Here is a 19,358-nt window from a genome sequence, read left to right as displayed (position 1 = left end):
AGTAACGAGCGACGTTGCAAACTTATCATAGACATGCTGATATTTGGTTTGTCAGATGTTATTCAACAGAGTGTTGCTATAGCAACATAACGCCCCCTTCAAAAACACAAGCAATAGCGCCACCACCGGCCGACCGTGGACTCTCAATTGTTAAAAAGTTAAAGTCATACTCAAATACAAAAGTTTAAATATTAAAAATGAATATCGGAACATCTCCACCTCTGACGGGGTTCGAACCCACATTGTCGAGTTCGGGTCAAACCAACAAGAGCTAACTTGGCCAAAATCTTGTTTTTAACATTAAAACGTCAAAATAATTATTGCATGTTTCCTTCCACTAGAGGGAGACTGATCCTCATCTCTGTGCAAACTCCGCGGATGCTGTTGATGAGAGAATGGACATCTTCCACGTGGATGTCTCCGATCGTTGAAATCCGGAAACTGTTCGGATAGTTGGTGCGCTTCGGGCAAATAACGTGACCTGGTGAAATTGTTTGTTAGAGAAAAATAAGATTTAAAAAGTTAATTTAAAAAAAATAAGCAACAGATGTTTTTCGTTGATTCGGTTTTGGTTACGTTTTTCAAAAATAGGGTTCGAGGGTTTAAAAACGGATTTTGAAAAGTTGATTTTTTGTTGATTTTCGGTTGCGTTTAGCCTTAATTAATTGTGGCCTCTATTTTTTGCTTTGTGTTTCAACATTTCAACTATGGGTTGCTATTTTCCGGTGATCGTGTTAGTGCAGCGGTCGGCAAACCCTGGCACGCGTGGCAAGGTTGATACTCAAGGTGGTTGTTTATGACACCGAACCAATTTACGTCTTTGTCCTGTTACACTGCTTGTTTTCAGTTGTTTATCATTAAATAGTCTTTAAATCCAGCCTTACACACACAAAACACTCTGCTTTCTTTTTATTATTGATATCGCCTGCCACAAACCACTATTACTCACAAAAACGTTGGCACGCGAAGTCAACACTACATGGAAATAACATGTAAATTGGCACGCGTCACTTTAACGGTTTCCAGGTTCTTGTTAGTGGATTTTATGTCGCAATGTTTTCTTAAACTCAACCAAACCCAACCCAACTCAAGTTGAGTGAACCATCAAGTATGTTTCTCACCTGCGCTGCTGAGTTTGTGGTAAAACTCATCGAATATAAACCGCGGGTTCTTGGGATATTTGAAAGTTGTGACAATGAATGAATCTGGATGCTCTCGGTTGTCAAGAAGTTGTTTAAAACCGATATCGGCCATTTCCTTGGTCAGCACGTTCCAGTTTTCACGGTATCTGTAATTTGGAAAAAAAATTAAAACAAGTTTAAATCTTAACTCGGCGTTCCTCAACCGGGTTCAAGCGTAACTGGCTTAATGCAATCGATAAAAAATCAAATACAGTGTTTGTTTTACGAAACAATTATGTGAAAACAAAATCGTTTTGAATACAAATGTGATGACGTCCACAAGGGTGCAATATCTATCTTTGGGTTCAGAAAAGTTTTTGATTGATTCTGCTATATAAGCATTGCTGCCTGGTATCGATTACTAATGAAAAAAAAAAACGACAGTTGTTTAGTGATCAGACATGGGGTCGAATACACGCGTCCTGTATTCGAATACTTTACGAATACCTGCATGACTGTATTCGAATTCATGAATACTCTGGTAATTTTTGAGTGACAGCAATTCGAATGCTATTCGAATAAAACGAGTCAAGTATTTGTATTCATGAATTGTTGACCAAACTACAACGACAAGTAATTCGAATACTATTCGAATAAACCAAGACATGTATTCGTATTCATGACTTCTACGCACTTTTCAAAGTTCGACAATTCGAATTGTATTCGAATAATGCGAGTCAAGTATTCGTATTCACGAATTGTTTCGTAATGTTAAGGTGGCAGCAATTCGAATTGTATTCGAATAAAACGTGTCAAGTATTAGTATTCATGAATAGTTGACCAAAAAACAACAACGTGTAATTCGAATACTATTCGAATAAACCCCAAGCGTGTATTCCTATTCATGAATACTTCGTACTTTTGAGATCTAGCAATTCGAATTGTATTCGAATTAATAGTTCTAGTTATTTGTAATCACGAATTGTTCAGTTGTAGTAAGAAGCAAACAATTCGAATAGCATTCGAATGCACCGATTCGGATATTTGCAGATGCGGAAAATAAAAGAAATAAAAGAGCCCCGAAACTTAAAAGGTATTCGATCAAAAAGTAACATGGGTTTATGAATTGCAAATTTATTAGTAAAAATGTAAACCAACGCTTTGTTTGCCACCTCAGCTTGACTAATTTAAGTCTCCATTATACAAATTTTACCAAATTTACATGAAATGTTTGCTTCATGAACACGCTACACCTGTCATGTGCTGAGAACAACCCAATGTTGCAAGCTTTGTAACACAATTCCATTTATGTAACGTCACAATTAAACTTCTATGTGTCATTGTTTCGTAACATAATCAAAAACTTGTCAAATCAGGTCACATTCACTGCCAATTTGAATTGTATTCGAATCTACTTGGCAACAATATATAGCAAAATATTCTCGACTACTCCTAGTCTGGAGGTAATCGACAATTGTATTCGTAAAAATGTAGTCATGTATTCGATTTTACGTATCTTACGTTGCCAAAGGCTGACAACAATTCGAATTGTATTCGTAAAAATGTAGTCATGTATTCGATTTTGCGAATTGTTACGTAGAAACAGGCTGATAACAATTCGAATTGTATTCGTAAAAAATATCGTGTATTCGAATTTGCAAATTCTTATGTTGGCAAAAACCTAGAACAATTCGAATTGTATTCGAATAAATTTATTCAAGCTTTTGTATTCATGAATTGTTGGTTCAAAAGTTAACTTCAACTATTCGAATTGTATTCATGCACCATCGAACGAAAGCCAAAATCATTCGAATACAGCACGAAGGTGGCAAAACCTGTATTCGAATGCATTCGAATACGAATGACGAATACGAATTGCCCCATGTCTGTTAGTGATCGTCAACATAGCGTCTCCTGTATAGGAGTCTATTATTGGAGAAACAGGTTCTGAGCTAATAAAAAACAATTACGCAATTGGCTGATGTAAAAAGTGTCAGTGTGGTGAAGCTTAATGCAAAAGACCTCGTTTACGCTCTTAACATTTCTCTGCAACACACGCACGCTGCTATCGTCCATAACAGTGGTTCTCAAACTCGCTTTTCGGGGCCGCATGCGGCTCTCAACTACTTATTTTGCGGCTCGCACCAGACCTCAGAAAACCACCAAACATTGCTATTTTAGCTTTCAAAGTAATAATCTTTAGTGATTTTGTCATGGTTTCGTTTTTTGCGGCTCCCCACACACTTAAAAAATACCATTTGGCCCCGACAATAAAAAAGTTTGAGAACCACTGGTTCATAAAATCAAGTGATGGGCACCAACCTCTTTGATCTTCCCTCCATTGATCCTTCCTCCTCAAACTCCAGAAGAGCTTCCCGGAAAGCGAGCATCACGTGGGTGGGAGGTGTGAAGAGGAATTGTCCGTTGTTCTCGAACGAATCGTGCTGAGGGGCGATATCGAGTACCATACTGTTGCTACGGTAACGGCATCTGAAAATGGCAGATGGGCGTTTAATATGATGAACAGTGACGAGTGGTTGTAAGTTGCATAGCTTGTTGTGGTGTTCCAGGTTGGGATTTTAACGCATGAAAAATGTGTATTACAAGTTGGGAAATGTTTAATTCCAGGGTAAAATCAGTTGACAGTGTTATAAAAACGAACTAATTTCCCTAAAAAGCATCTTCAGTGTCTATACAGAGCAATAAAAGGGATTAAAATTAGAATTAGGCAAACAACAATGACAACAAAACAGGGAATGATTCCCAGAATCAATTTAGCAGGATATGAAAAAAGTGAGTTAACTTTGTTCCGAAGTATTGTAGTCGTTTTTTATTTAGGTCAGTAGGAAAACTTCACTGTCCACCAGAAAATAACAGGAAAACGTGGTCAGTAGTTTCGAAAGACATTATATTTACACCAGGGGTCGCCAACCTTTTTTGCACTGCGTACCGGTTTGAAACGGAAATTTTTATCACGGGCCAACCTTCTAAAAACCACAAATGTTCAGCATTGAAAAAATTAAATCAATGTGAACCTTAAGGAAGTTTTATGCGGCCCAGTAACAAACCCCTCACGGACCGGTGGTTGCCGACCACTGCTTTATACCACCGCGACCTTTATGTTTCAATAGTTGGAAATACAATTTTATTATTTGCCTTTACCCAACGTTAAATTAAAAATAACCGCGCAAAAATATATCTATATTTTAAATAGTTTAGTGAAAACAGATCTACGGTAAGATTCCAGCAGAATCAGATCCTTAGGTTCTTAGCAACCTGCCGAGACACCGTATATATTTGTGCAACAAATGCCAACTTACTTTTCCACTGCATCACGTTTCGCGATGACAATAGAAATCCCAGGCACTCCCTGCAGACACTTGCAGGCGCTAGCGGTCATAATATCGATGTCACTCAAATCAACGGGTAATCCCCCTAAACTGGTCATCCCGTCCACCATGAAGCTGATGTCTGGAAAGCAAATGTCTCATTGCACAAGAAAACAGTGAAACGATCAGGTTTTAACTCGTGGCTAATGATAAGGAAACCGTATATGGGACTTGGATCGTCATGGTTTGTCTGCAAAAAGTGCTTTTGGTCGAATCTCAGCAGCTAACATTGGTACGGGAGTAATGTACATTACCCACACGTATGGTGTAAACTTAACATTTATGTGCTTTGTATATATACTTCACATGCCAAGTCGTATTGCTAATAATTCTAGAAGTGTATACACATGTATATTTAATGTGTAAGTTGATCGAAATTCTTTTGGTAAAGAAGACATAGCCGAAAAATGCCGGGAATCGCTGTTAAATGTAATAGTAAAAAATGAGGGATAGGGCTCAATATAACCAGTGGTGGGTTTCAGCCGGTTCGCACTGGTTCTACAGAACCGTCTCACGAAATTTTATGAGATCAGCGAACCAGTTAGCATTACTGGTTACTGTCAATGGTGTTTTTGTAACAGAACCGGCTGAAAATACGACTTTCGTGATAGAACCGCCTGACAAAAAATGTAACCCCACGACTGGTTATATGAGTTAACTTGTTCACATGCAATAAAAAAATACCATACAAACATTTTGTGACAAAAATTTGCCGACAAAAAGTTAATTTCACAAACTTACTTTCGTTGTGAGATTTCACAATTTTTCCGACGGCTGCCACAGGGTTTATTACACCAGACGATGTTTCGCAATGAACCATGACTACACCAGTGATATCTTTGTTTTGAGCAAGCGTATGTTGGAGTTTATCGAGGTCCATCGGAATTGGTAAGGTTCTGACCCCAGCCAGAGCACAAATGTCGTTCATCCGGCGTCCGTACGTTCCGTTCTGCATCACCACAACCTGTAGGGGGGGTGTAAGATGAACATACATTCATACTGGGATCAGCCCTGAAGCGTCGATGCAGACCAGAGATTACGGCACGCTTATATAGAAATCACAGTACGCCAGGCCCATTGAAGGCGTCATACCGAATCAGCCGGTCACCAAGCATTCACCACCATATGGCAAGGCTTAGACTAGAAAAATCTAGACTGCGGTGGGATTCGAACCCACGACAGGAGTCTTTCTGGGACTCGCGCTCTACCAACTGAGCTACACAGGCTCAGTGGTGAGCCCGGTATAAAGGTTCAATGGGCCTGGCGTGCTATCATTTGATGATTGATCTATTCGAATGTATGCAAAATAAAATATCTTTTGTAGAGGTTTTGACTAAATGAAATAGAATTTTTCTTTCTGTGATGTCACCTTCCCGCTCGATTTTGAAAACATTGAGGAGATCGCTGATTCGTTGGCAAACGTTCCGCTTCCCTGCACAAGGATGGTTGAATATTCATCCGCGCTTACACCAGCAACTCCCAGCACTGCACTCCGCACATATCTGTGACAAAATGTGGTGGGATTTACTTACAGGGGCAAGATAAGGATACGCGGTTCTGGATCAGCAACATAAATGAATGCAATAGCAAACCAGCCATATTTTAGGCGTCACACCGAATCAAGCCGCCTCACAAGCATTTGCCACCATGAATGGTAAGGCACAAGCTAGAAAAATCAAGCCCGCAGTGGGATTCGAACCCACGACAGTTGTGATTGTTGAACTGGATGAACGCTTCAGGGCTGATCCCAGTACATGTGTATGTTTACCTTAGCTAAGAAAACATGATGACAAGGTGAGAGAACTTTGCCTTGCCATATGGGAATGCTTGGGTAACCGGCATGATTTGGTATGACGACTTCAATAAGCCTGGCGCACCATACTCTATAAATGAGTACAGCATTTGATGCTTCAGGGCTGATCCCAGTACTTGCGTATGTTTACCTTACCTAATACACTGCTAAACAATCAAAATGTATGAAGGGGATTGGTTGGAACTTAAAGATTTCTATTTGCAAGAAAACGCATGTAAATGGGAAAGTTAGAAAGGTAGTATTACCTTGTTTAGTCGCAATAAAATTCACTTCATTATTCTAAAGAAGCCCTCAGTTTTTTAAAACAACAAATGAAAAACTTTGTTAAATACGAAACATTTGTTCAGTGTAAATTAAATCTCATGCCGATTTTTTATTTTAAAACTTTTCTACTGTGTTGACTGAAGTGCTTTTAAAAGGAACGACATTGTACCGATGGGGCGATTTTAGCAAAGAGAAATTTTACCTCATCAGGTAAATATTTGATGTTAATGATAATTAATAGACTGCAGCGTTTTGTGTTTTTACGTTGCATTGTTATATATGCGTTCTTTTAGTGTACTGTACGAGATATACAGTCGAAACAAGTGCTCAGAAATGCTTAATTCCAAAAAGATATTTGTTGAAACTTTCGGGATTTCGGCTTATTAGATGTGGTAAGCAAATAACATAAGTCAACTCCACCGGCATTGGCAACCCTGCCCAGTCCTACTCCTATCACTCATCCAATCACTCACTTAATGACATATTCGAAATCAGAATGCCTCGTTCCAATGTCGGCCATCATTGCAGACTTGACACGTGATGTAACCATGAGTGGGCCGGGTGTAAAAAGTTTCTTAGATGTTCCGAGGGTTGGGGTTGCAGCATCTGCCGAAAATATTCGATAACCAACAACCTGCTGAAACTTGGCGCACAAACTTACTATTTCTGCGTCCAATAGAAATTGCAGCGTTCGCCCGAAGTAGATGGGATCGGCAGACCGAACGGGAAAGACAGTTTTTGATCAAAAAACTCATTTTTACTACGGTTATTTTATCTTTATTTGAACTAACGATTACATTGTGTTTATACTGCACGTAAAAAGTTGACTGGCATTTAATGTTCATCTGTGACGTAATAAGGGCTATTGTGACAGTCAATTACATAGGTTATATATATTTGGTTGATTTTATGTTGGATTTTTTTCAAGAAATTGTTGCAGTTCTAAACCAACTCCGCTATATCATGAGTGGAAAAAAAACTGACAACACTTACAAACAATCCTGTCAATTTTAATGCCTAAAACGGAACTAATAAGCAAAGCCACATCATATTTATTGCAACAGGGTCAGCCAAATCACTGAACTTGTATTACACGAGTAGATCCGACGACAATAAAACGTGCTAAGCCTTAACTGGCAGGTGCTGGTTTAATTTGTGAACCAATAATAATCCAAAAACCGTGGACCAACCCTGACAATAATACAGTACCAGTTAATTTGCACATTCATTCATTTTCTGCATTTTTTTCTGTGTCAGTAGGTTTGGATATTGTTACTCCCATTTCAAGACCTCACCGACCCCATGACCTGTTTATTACCTCACATATGAAGCATTCTGATCCCATTTGAGGACCCAAGCCCGAGAAGCCCTTGCAATATGATTTAATGCGACCGAACTATCCAAATATGGTCAGTGTTTGAAACGGGAACCAGAAAATGTTTCTTTTTTCTCATAAGGGCGCTGACTATACGGACAGTCAAGTTTTTTTCAAAGTGATACAGACGTCATATATTTGAACCACCAACTTTCAATATTGGAACATAAAAAGCAGATAATTCAACCCAACAGTGAAGTGCACGCAAAACCCGCCAGGTGCTGAAAACAGGTGTTACTTCTGCTTTCACAATCCACGATGTGTCTTCCATTCATTTCACTTCGGCGCAATCAGAGTGGTTCGCAGTGTTTCCCATAATATTTTTCGTGTTCAGTATCCGTATTTAGCGTTGAGTGATGTCGTACCATCCCCACTTTGACCTGAAACACGGACAAAAACATTTTGTGATCATTTTGTCGCAAGATAAACGGTAAGGGCCTCAAATGCAAAACTTACAAAATAGGCCGGTAATTTTGAAACCAACCGCACCGTCATTCCACCACAGTCGTTTACAAACTCTCAAAAGCTTGCGAAACATTAACAAAGACTTTTCTAAGCTAGTTTTATATGGTTACAAACACAAAACGTTGTTTAACAAATTATTTTGCAACATTTTTGAGATTGTGAGACTGTATTTAAAAAAATAGATACTACTGTTGCCATGACACCCGGGTTTTGTTATGGGCCTAAAACAAAATGTGATAGTTCCACTCGAAAAAAAAACATTTTCGTGTAACACTTCGAAATATCTCTCGGAACTCTAGATTTAACATTTGTTGTTGTACAACCTTGCCGTTGCACATACTTTCTACGCATGTCGAATTACAGAACTTAGCTTAAAGGTATCCTGACCTGCCGGAGGTATCCAGTCACAGTAATCAGGGTCATTGCTGATCGTGGCTGGAGCGCTTTGCTTTGCCTGTTTTTCCCGAGGCTGCAATCACAAATTGAAACCAATATTATCAATCTTTTACGTGACTCAAGTGGTTATAAACGGGTGTAACTGATGTGGCTTTCATATCACTGATGATGGCATGAGCGTTTGCCGAAATGTTTAAACAATAAAGCATGTTGCTTTTTACAAATAGTTGGGCCGTTATATTGATCATTAAATCAATAATGTCACCGATGTTTAAAAGCGAGAATTTAGAATGACATTAGTTTTACACTAACGGTGACAAAAGCAATTGTTGAAAGATTTGAAATAAAATAATTGTGTGGAAGGTTACTGGTAGTTTTTCAGTGACACAGAAAATACAAGGTAAACAGTTTAGCGCGTTTTCTTAACGAGCCACACAACATTAGAACTTTAAACCCAAACGAACCTTTCTGTTTCTTTTCCGTCTCTTCCTACTTTGCTCCCCCTGCTCCTCCTCCTCCTTCTCCTCATTTTCATCTCGTTTTTCTACAAAGTAAGAGTTTTCAGAAAAATTAATTTTGAGCAAAACTTACAAAAATCATAAAACTTAACAAGTGACTTATAAACATAGATGCAAGTTAAAATACTGTTCAAGTTAATAGAGCTCTTCTGGCAATTGTAAAAAAGGAAAATTATCATTGAAATGATCACAGCTTTACCAAGGGCACAAAATGTACACAAGCTAACACATTTAAACCGAGGTTGTTTCAGGTGACATGTGGCCCCACCTTGTGGTTGTTCACCAGTTAATGTTGCTCGCAAAGTTTCAGGTAAAGTTGGTCCAAACGTCCGCTTGGATTTCGTCGACTCCTGAATTGTTTCAACACTTGATGCTTCGGCCCTGATATCTGGCGCCTCAAGTGGCGGAGAATCCTAAAATGCAACGGTTTTGAACTTTTAATTCTCAAATATGCTTAGACTGTTTAGAAATAGGAACAACTGTAAGATAAATCACTACTTTCCATTATGTCAAGTTCAACTCTCTGTTTTTTTTTTCAGACAATGCTCAAGCTAATTAGTTTAAAAAAGTAAAAGTGTTTGATTTAGTTAGTTAATCCAGTTAATTGTTTTACCAGCCAATTTTTCATTCTCTCATTTTGGCTGAAGAAGTAAAAAACCAAAAAGCCGGTGATTTCGCGATTATTAACCACAAGCTCCTGATATTAGTAAAAACTAGAGATGTACCGAATATTCGGTTTGCCGAATCGGCCACTTTTGCAAAGATTCGGTTTCGGCCGAATATTTTTTTGCGATTCGGCCGAAACTGAATCTTTTACAAACACACATTACAAGCGTAAACGTGTCTTTTCTGCTTAGTACCAGGGAGTCGAACCGGAACTGAACCCGAACCCGCGAACCGGTTTGAGCGGTTAATTTCATTAAACCCGAACCGAACCCGAACCGCTAATGACGATTTTCAAAAAACCCGAACCGGAGTTGAACCTCATTTTTTGTTTGGCGTTGGACCCGAACCGGAACCGGAACCGAACCAGAAAACAATTCAGTCCGTTTTATATTTTGTGATTTTTTTTCAAAACAGCGCACTGAAAAACACGTTAGATAACAGTTATAGGGCGTGTCAAAAATAACAGTGCACGGTCAAAATAATTTTGGAGTTTGATATGGCCGTAGATGATGGGTAGAATTAAATTGAAACGAATGACAATTTGAACCGGTTCAAAAACCGCAAACCGGTTCGGACCGGATAATTTGCCCAAACCGGAACAAAACCCGAACCCGAAAATGAACATTTTTAAAAACCTGAACCGAACCCGAACCCTTAAAAACAAAACGAAGCGAACCCGAACCGAACCTGAACCCATATGACAAGCGGTTCGACTCCCTGCTTAGTACCAACGAAAATCGCGTCTATCATTATATTTGTTAACACAATATCGCTTTTCTAACTGCAGACAAAAAATTAGCAATTCATTGTCGGGTTAACAATCATGCTTAAGGCAATGTTAAACCCCAAAGAACTAAAATAGGGACGAAACAACCATTCTGCACTAATTGCCTGGTAGATAAACTTATATTTTCATGTCAAACGCGTATCTTACGACTTCACGTGACGTCATATATGATTCGGTAGATTCGGCCGAATTCATTCGGGAAAACCGCCGAATATTCGGTTTCGGCCGAATCGAAATTTCGCCGATTCGGTACATCACTAAGAAAAACCATAGTTCAATTATGGCAGAATGGAAAATTATATTCCTACTTGGAGACTTTTTTCCGGTGCAGACTCCTCATCTATGTTTGTGGTCAAAGTGTCAGTGGTTTCAACTGTGGGTTTGGATTGTTGTGATGTAACAATTGTTTCACTACCACCATCTTCTGTCACTGTTGAAGCGGCTAAAAACAGTTTATTAGATTCAAACAACAACGAAAGATTTAAAAGGGCAAACTTACTTTTCGTCTCATCTTGTTTTGATGGTGGAACTGGATGAGTGGTAGGTTCATCATCTTCTTCAACCACCATGACGTCATCAGTGACGTGTTTGACGGGATACGATTGTTCCACGGGTTTCGGCTGAAATTACACAAGAGGTCACATGATTTACACATAATTATGAGTTGTGATTAGGTGGTCCTGTACAGCAAACAACTTAAAATAACTGTTACTATGAAGTAGTTGATTGAAATAATGCAACAGATAAAACCCAGCAACATACAGGGAGAGTGAAGCCTCGTTTCTTCCCTCTCATCTTCCCGATGAAACCCAAAGACTTGGTCACATTCCTGAAACAAACAAATGATTTGTGACATATGAAACTATAATGAAAAAAAAGAGTAACAATTGCTAATGAGTACTAATCGACAAACGTTGTGCAAAATAATAGAGTAAAAATAATTCGTATTAGTGTTTTTAACAAATGCCTCCCTTTTGTGAATTATCAAACGAAAATTTATTATTATGTCATATGTGTGTAAAGTCATAATATCCGGGTGTAGTTAGATCAACTTGCCACACTTTCCATCTTATATAACAGTTTTTCTCATTTTATACACTTAAATATAATCCAAAAAGAGAAACCATAATATATCCAGACACAAACCTTTACTGTGCTTGGGTTCTAATTTTGCAACATGTCATACTCACTGGTTAACAGGGGGGAGAGATATGGGTCTGGCAATTTCAGCAAGTTTAGAAAGTCGAGCTGATTCTTTCCTTGCTTCAATAAGTCGATGTTTCAACTTGGATCTTGTTATGGAATCGAGAGTGTTACCGGACTTTACTTGTTGCATAAACTCCTCCAATGGGTCTTCTACATTGCCCTTTGTGCGGATTGCTAAGTCAAAAGTACAACAAAGATTGAAATTTTGTCATACAGTTGCTTCATGCCAATCAAAAATTTTCCCAATTTTCAACTCAATGACAAAGTTAAAATATTAATACTCAGTTAAACCAATAAAAGTGAAATAGTTTAATGTCCAAACCTTCCTTATCCTTGTTCAACTGTTGTTCTATTTCAGACACTTCCTTTTCCAATTCTTTTATTTGCTCAGTCTGTCAGAAAAAGCAATGTTAGAAAAATTGTACAAAGAATATTAATGACTATGTTTTCTGTATAAATACCCAAGGATAATAGTTTAATATTTTACCAGAGACTCGTAGGTTTGAGCTTTTTCTTGCAGCAGAGCTTTTTTTCCTTTAGTTCTTAATTTTCTCTGTTTTCGTTTTTGTTCCAAATCCCCGGTTCGATCGAGGAATTGATCTTCGTCACTGTCGTAATAATCATCTTTCTCCCATTGTTTCACCTTCCTTCTGTGCCGCTCTAAATAAACCAACAATTGTTGCAGGAATTTTAGCCAGTAAGGAATTTGAAACTCCGGTGAGCAATTATAATTTCATTGCATGATGTGGTTTGTAAAAGCCTTTTTGTTTAGATAGTGAGGTTCTACCAATGTAAGGCAACAATCTTAAACTAGAAGGGTGGCTTAGCACATATTGCCCTTGCATATACACTATAACCTATTTTAAAACATAAATATATTTCCTATGCTTATTTTGCATTGGGTCCCATATTAGTCACCGTCTTTTATAACTTTAGTCGTTTCTGCAGGCAAAAACTCATGGGTCCCCACACATGCAAAGTTGTAGATAATGCATTTCAAGAGATAACCATGCAAAAGTCGGGTGTTGTAAGGTAAAACACAGTGATCGGCACTGGGCTTAAATAATAATACTATGTAGAATACAAACTATAAAATTAGATTCACCCCAGATATTGTTTGAAGTATGTCCTATATAACATTTCAAAAAACTGACCCATTTTAGGGGGCTAGTAGGTTAACTAATTGGGTTCGACACACAAACTAAAAAATATATAAAAACCACAATGACTCAATCAATAGTACTGCAAAATTTCAGCCCAATCGGCCAATGTTTAAAATTTCGACCACTAGAGGTGTTTTGAGCAACAACCATTAATGTTTCTCATAGGGCTGTTAACAAGCCCCTAACTGCCATGGCGCAAAAACATCCACCAAGCAATCCACAAACGAGCAACATACAACTGGTTGCCCTTTGTAACACTATTGCGCCAAAGTAATCTTTCGTTTGTGGTGCCCAGTAACATACAAATACGGGGCTTGTGGGGTAAATGTTAGGACTACAGGGTTGAACACAACAATCGACACCTATAAATGGCATACTATATAAGAAATCCAAATTTCAGCCAATTCTGACACTGTCTAAAAACTCACCCATTTTAGGGAGCTAGCGGGGTAAATACTGGGGTTATCAACAAAAACAAAGTGGGATGCACATCTACATGAATATATCTACCATCCGTGTAAATTTCAGCCAAATCCATCAAACATTTGATGGAAAAACGAGTCGGACAAACTTTGGGTAAAAACACCCATTTTAGGGGGCTAGCAGGGTAAATACTGGGGTTATCAACAAAAACAAAGTAGGACGCACATCTACATAACTATATCTACCATCTGTGTAAATTTCAGCCAAATCCATCAAGCCTTTGATAGAAAAATGAGTCGGACAAACTTTGGGAAGAAAAAGAAAGAAAGAAAAAAACAAAACAATTTGAGTAAAATCAAAATGTGTCCCCTTCAGGGAAGGGGACCCATAATTATAAAGTGAAAAGTTTGAGAACCATTGTCTTACTAAATCATGTCTTCATCGTATAATTTCAATTTGCATCATAATAGAGTTAGTGGGCGTCTAGGTTGACTATCACAAAAGATTTGCATAAAGGTTTACTTCCTAGCTGGTTTAAAGTTACAAACTCTTAATTTTATTTTCCTACAGTATAACCTCAATGTGCTATATTTATTTTACAAGCTCATTTCAAGCTCAAAAGTAAATAAAAACACAAAGCAAAAAACAACTGACGTCATTTGTAAAAAACAGTCAAACTTTCTACTCAACACAGGAGAATGTGGGAAAGATGGGATTAGAACCAACAACCTTGTGGTTCCATCAGCACTGGCAATGGGCCAAAACTGCAAATGGTCTGTTTGGCCGAACACCGAGCATCTCATGTTAATGCTCATCCAACGTACCTGTTCTTTTAAACAACCCATGTCTGTCCATAATGCGACAAGCTTCCAATGCACAGTGGACCATCGCCTCTTTACGTTTCCCAGTCACACTTGCTTCAGCGAATATTGGTTTTCCGGTCGGAGTGTCGACAGGCAGTTCAAGTCGAACATTCCACTGTCCCGGACGTCTCTCAGTGCACTCAAAATCCAGCTCCATACCTTTGTTGTGGAAAAAACAACAAAAAGTAGGATTTTTGCATGGTTTGTAACCTCGTGTGTAAGACAAAGCATAAATTATTATCTTTGCGCCAGAACAATTTCTTAAAACATAAAAAAACACTGGAATTGGTGTAAAAATATTTTATACAGCTTTCAATGCTAAATTGGTTTTGCTAGTATTTGCATATAAAACATGACTACGTTTCAACAATTTATTTTGTCAATGTCAGGTAGTAAATATTTTCTGCATGTGATATTCCTACCTTCTTTTTCATAGAAATTTTTCAGAGCTTTATGAGGATCTTTAACATAAAATGGATCTTTTTCTGGAAGAGCAATCGCATCAAGGGAAGGTTTTTCGATCTTCTTTTCTTCTTCTTCTATGTTTTCCTCAACTGCATCCTCCACTAAACCAACAAAAGTATTTGGATCAAACTAAAATTACATTTATTGCAAATAAAACCATTTACAATAATTAGTTTCAAAATGATTTTTTTATTGGGTTGAACTAAATTGAAGTCACCAACTCACACAAAAAAGTAATAATTCACTGGACTTGCGACAAATTAAAACTATCAGCTCAATGGTGGGCTCATTGTGAGCAGAATACATTTAGATATTGTTATCCACTGAGGATAAGAATGAAACAAATTAAATCCATTTTACATAAACTTCATTCTAGTTGTTTTTAACTCACACATTCCCCAGCTTATCCCAGTTTCCGACGCAACTTTCCTGTTTGAACCTTGCGACTCTTTTTCATCTTCATCTTCATCACTGTCTTCTCCCATCATCATTTTCTCCAAATCCCGTTTCTTGCTCCTTTCTTCCCTGAAATCATTTCAAGATTGTTCTAACAGTGCAGTCAGTTGTCCCATAAAAGTCTAATGAAGCAGCTCTTATAATTGTTCTCACCACAATTAAGACAACCAAAGTAGAATATTGTCAAAAATATTAAATTTATTTCTGCAGTTTAAGAAGAAATCCCAAAACTTAAACTATAACCTTTTTTATGTCATGTTTAATAGGGATGGGCCAAAACATCAAATGTTCCGTCAGGTCGAGCACCGAGCATCTCACGTTAAAGGGTCAGTTTGTGCAAGTGCTCGACCGAGTGCATCAAAAACAGTGATGCTCGGTATCAAGTACCCGGGTTCTGGCTCGGCTCAGCCTATTCCTAATATTTAACCGACCTTGCTTTGTCTCTTAGTTCAGTTGCCGATTCTTCTGATTCCATTTCTTGGTCCTCACTCGGACCCTAAACAACAGAATTCATGTGTGTTTTTTCAAAGGGTAAAAACTAATCATAATGTATCATGCTAGTCATAGATAATAAAGTAATACAGCAACATGCTTATGTCAAAAAAGGTGATGATATGGTTGTGTGTTAAACGAAACAAACATGTTGTTGGAACTTTGCTAGTGTTGAAAAGATCTTAAAATATGCCGGACAACAAATTTTATGAAACACTGAGCCAAAATGTTTTACATAAATGTGTAGTCCACCATCCATGCAGTGTTGGGTAACCTTGTTCTTTGTTTCATGGGCTGTGTTTATTCTATTTTTACCACATACACATACTGTTAAAGTTTTTTTGTTTCAAACTTGTGGATATATAACCAGCAACAAACCTGGAGAATGTAAGTTCTTGTGCTATTCCCAAACTTGATCATATGCCCAACTTTCAGTCTGTAGTATTTTCCTTGCGGAACTTTGGCTTTGTTTAAAAATGTTCCATGTGTGCTTCCAAGTTCAAATAAATAAAATCCAGCCGAACCATCTTTTTGAAACTCAACATTTTCATCTTGTGATTTGGGAGCTCCAAACTGCAGAATAGCATGGTGCCTGAAAAACATTATTTAGTTTAGAATTTTTTTTTCAACAAAGTAAACGTCTACCTCTTTGACATCCTATTCACTCCTTTTTAATATTTTGGGGAAAGGGAAAGGTTTAAAGCAGCATTGTTTAAATGACTTGTTTAATGAAACAGAAAGGGTTGAGATGGGATAGGAACCAACAACCTTGGGGATTATGCTAACCACTCACACTTTTGCAATTAGTTTAATTGGAATCTAACTATACTAAACATTTAAAGTCAGGCATAAAACTATCCTATATCAGGGGTGTCAAACTCGTTGGGTTCGAGGGCCACATTGCAGTTTGAAAATTATGCAGAGGGCCGCATGTGATTATATGGTTTGAGGAATGGTTTGATTACTATCGTTTCTATTCATAACATATGAACAGTGCCGGAAGGGTCTGCTAGCCTGTAGGCACATTTTATAAGTGGCCCGAAAATCAGGGTTGCCAACTAAAAAATTAGAATTATCAGTGTTGCCAAATCATTGTCACAAAGAAAAGTGGCCTGGATTTTTGACTGGCCTGGGGTCACGTGCCTATTTTGCCTAATGGTTAATCCAGCACTGCATATGAATTGTTATTTATAAATTAAATTTCTGTAAGTGTCTGTTTAAATAATAGCTTTCACTTTGAAAAGTAAGAAAAAAGTTCATTGTAAGTGGATAAAAATCTGACAAAATACTGCAATTGTTGTTCAGTGTTCGTGGGCCGCGAGTTTTACACCCCTGATGCTATAGGATAGTATACTTAGTACCATTGGCGCCGACTTTAATTTTTACCTGGGTATGCCATATTACATGACGTCATGAAATACCAAAATCATTTCCTGTCGCTACATAGGGTGAGACTAAGTTAAAGGGTGAGACTAAGCTTGCAGTATATGAGTTTACACAACGTAATTCCACCGCCTGCTACTGTTGCAAATCAACGCATGTTTGTGCCCGGTAACACACCGCGTTGTACAGTACAAAAAAGGCCGAAACTTGCCGAAATTACGGGGAGGCGGAACAATAAAGATAAAAAAGTCACCTTACGTCGCAAATTACTATAGTGTTTAACATTTATTTTCTCTGTAATAACTTTTACAAAAATGCTTTGTTTTCACGCAACAAACACACACTTCTGACATAGCCATTACAAATATCATTTTATACGTTATAAAGTCATTTGTTTCGTTTACAACGTGTCGCCTATTTAACGCAGTGCATCATATGTGATGCATTATTAACTTTAAAGTTTAGTGTACTTCAAACGATGTCCTAAACTGCCAGAAGCTTTTGACAAGCTAACACCCTAATTAAGTACCAACCTTACGTTTGTGACGTAACAATAAGCGTTGTTGTTTTTTCGGTTGAAACTAGACAGTCGTTGTCCTTGTGGTAGAGGCAGTTAGAAGTTTAGAACTGTATTCTCATAATTTAGTTCACAAACGCTAAACCTTTTGTCATGTGGTTGTTGACGTAATAGCCGGAGTAGCGTCAGCGCCAATACCATTGCCTTTAATGTATCAATTCTAATGTTTCTTGAAGACGTCACAATTGTAATGAAAGCGAATAATTCATGGGCTGTGAAATAATAACCGCGATTGAAATCAATTGTGTATGTTACGTATTGGTTCGTATCAGAATAGTTTCCATGAAGCAATAACGCATGACTAACGTTGGTCCGATTCTCGCGTATGCAGCATACCCGAGGTTTTCGTCCGGGTACGCGTGTCATACCCGGCATACCCGTGTTCGGCGCCTATGCTTAGTACATACCTTGATATGGAAGGGTGCTCTAATGTTATATTGCACTCTGGCAGTCGACCAAAAACAAAGAACTCATGATCTGTGAGTTCAATTTTATCAATGATTGCTCCAGCACGTAGCACTTCTAAACTGTACGGCTCATCAACAGTGGTACTAGAAATACTCCAAGTTGGTTTGGTGTATTCTAATTTCGGTGGGGGTGGTTTTGGCTTGTCCTCGCTTGAGGAAGCAACTTTAGTTTTTACTTCTTTTGAAACTTTACTGATTTCTGAAGTTTCAGTTTTCTGTTCTTTGTCTTCTTCAGCATCAGTGTGTTTTGCTTCTGGACTTTCCGCTTTTGCAGGGACCTGTTCAGCAGCTTTACTTAATTCTTCTGCTTTTTTGATCTTTGATTTGTTTTTTAGATGTCTCTCGAGAAATTCCGTTGCAGTTGGACGATGGGGTTTGTAAACTTCGGAAGGTAGGAGCATACTTTTGGTACGAAACGACACCGGAGGGCGTCGTTCCTCTGTGCTTTGCACTGGGTTGGGTTTCGATGAACCATCGCTTGTTGGGGATTTAGAAGTGGAAGCCTCAGATGTTCCCGCATCAGTTTTCTGGGTTTTAACAGTTTTTCCTGCGATTACGGGAACTTTAAACACAGGCGGGGCTGGAGCGGATGCTTCACTACTCATTTCTCAGTTCAGCAGTAATACATATAATAATCATAAAATCTGCAAGCACATGGGACACTGTTACATGTTGAGTAAAACTGAAAAAAGCAGTGAATACAATTTCAGAATCGGCACGAAATCAGGGGTCACACTAAAAGCAGAAAAACAGAAAAGAGGGAAAAGCAGGAAATCAGCACCAAAAGCCGAAAAGAAAGGAAAAGCAGAAAAAAGGGAAATGTGTGTTTTCTAAAACAGGGAAAAAATAATTGCAGAAAAACAGGAAAACAGTAAAATTTCTTGTTTCATAAGATTTTGAAATACGAAAAGCAAAAAAAACGGGAAATGTTTCTTTATTTGTTTTTTATACCTTTCTAATGGGCTACTCTAAAATACGCAATCTACGACTATAAGGGTCAAGGTGAGGGATTGTAATACAAATAACTTTATAATTTATTTAGATACCTTTGGACCTAATTTTCTTAGTG

General features: G+C 38.0%; 2 protein-coding genes across 2 annotated transcripts; both read right to left on the bottom strand.

Moving 5' to 3' along the window:
• Nucleotides 1–211: 211 nt before the first annotated feature.
• LOC145238848 (2-aminoethylphosphonate--pyruvate transaminase-like) lies at nucleotides 212–7,342 on the bottom strand. The gene is made up of 8 exons (XM_080102128.1): nucleotides 7,249–7,342; nucleotides 7,061–7,193; nucleotides 5,880–6,012; nucleotides 5,261–5,474; nucleotides 4,442–4,601; nucleotides 3,444–3,611; nucleotides 1,122–1,288; nucleotides 212–481 (listed from the first exon to the last, which is right to left on the bottom strand). Exons 1-8 carry the CDS (start codon nucleotides 7,340–7,342, stop codon nucleotides 318–320), a joined length of 1,233 nt encoding a protein of 410 aa, XP_079958254.1. The 3' UTR covers nucleotides 212–317.
• A 281-nt stretch (nucleotides 7,343–7,623) lies between these two features.
• On the bottom strand, nucleotides 7,624–18,972 carry LOC145234742 (kanadaptin-like). Its single transcript, XM_080099472.1, has 16 exons — nucleotides 18,230–18,972; nucleotides 16,241–16,454; nucleotides 15,802–15,866; nucleotides 15,306–15,439; nucleotides 14,872–15,015; nucleotides 14,411–14,608; nucleotides 12,488–12,660; nucleotides 12,323–12,392; nucleotides 11,985–12,174; nucleotides 11,557–11,623; nucleotides 11,294–11,414; nucleotides 11,103–11,236; nucleotides 9,610–9,754; nucleotides 9,288–9,367; nucleotides 8,815–8,896; nucleotides 7,624–8,342 (listed from the first exon to the last, which is right to left on the bottom strand). The coding sequence occupies exons 1-16, from the start codon at nucleotides 18,892–18,894 to the stop codon at nucleotides 8,293–8,295; spliced, it is 2,532 nt and encodes an 843-aa protein (XP_079955598.1). The 5' UTR covers nucleotides 18,895–18,972; the 3' UTR covers nucleotides 7,624–8,292.
• Nucleotides 18,973–19,358: the final 386 nt, after the last annotated feature.

Source organism: Phallusia mammillata, chromosome 1 (genome assembly GCF_965637545.1).
Source record: "Phallusia mammillata chromosome 1, kaPhaMamm4.hap1.1, whole genome shotgun sequence".
NCBI classification, from domain to species: Eukaryota; Metazoa; Chordata; class Ascidiacea; order Phlebobranchia; family Ascidiidae; genus Phallusia; species Phallusia mammillata.
The sequence above is the reverse complement of the archived record's forward strand: the minus strand, read 5'-3'. Positions and strand labels throughout refer to the sequence as shown.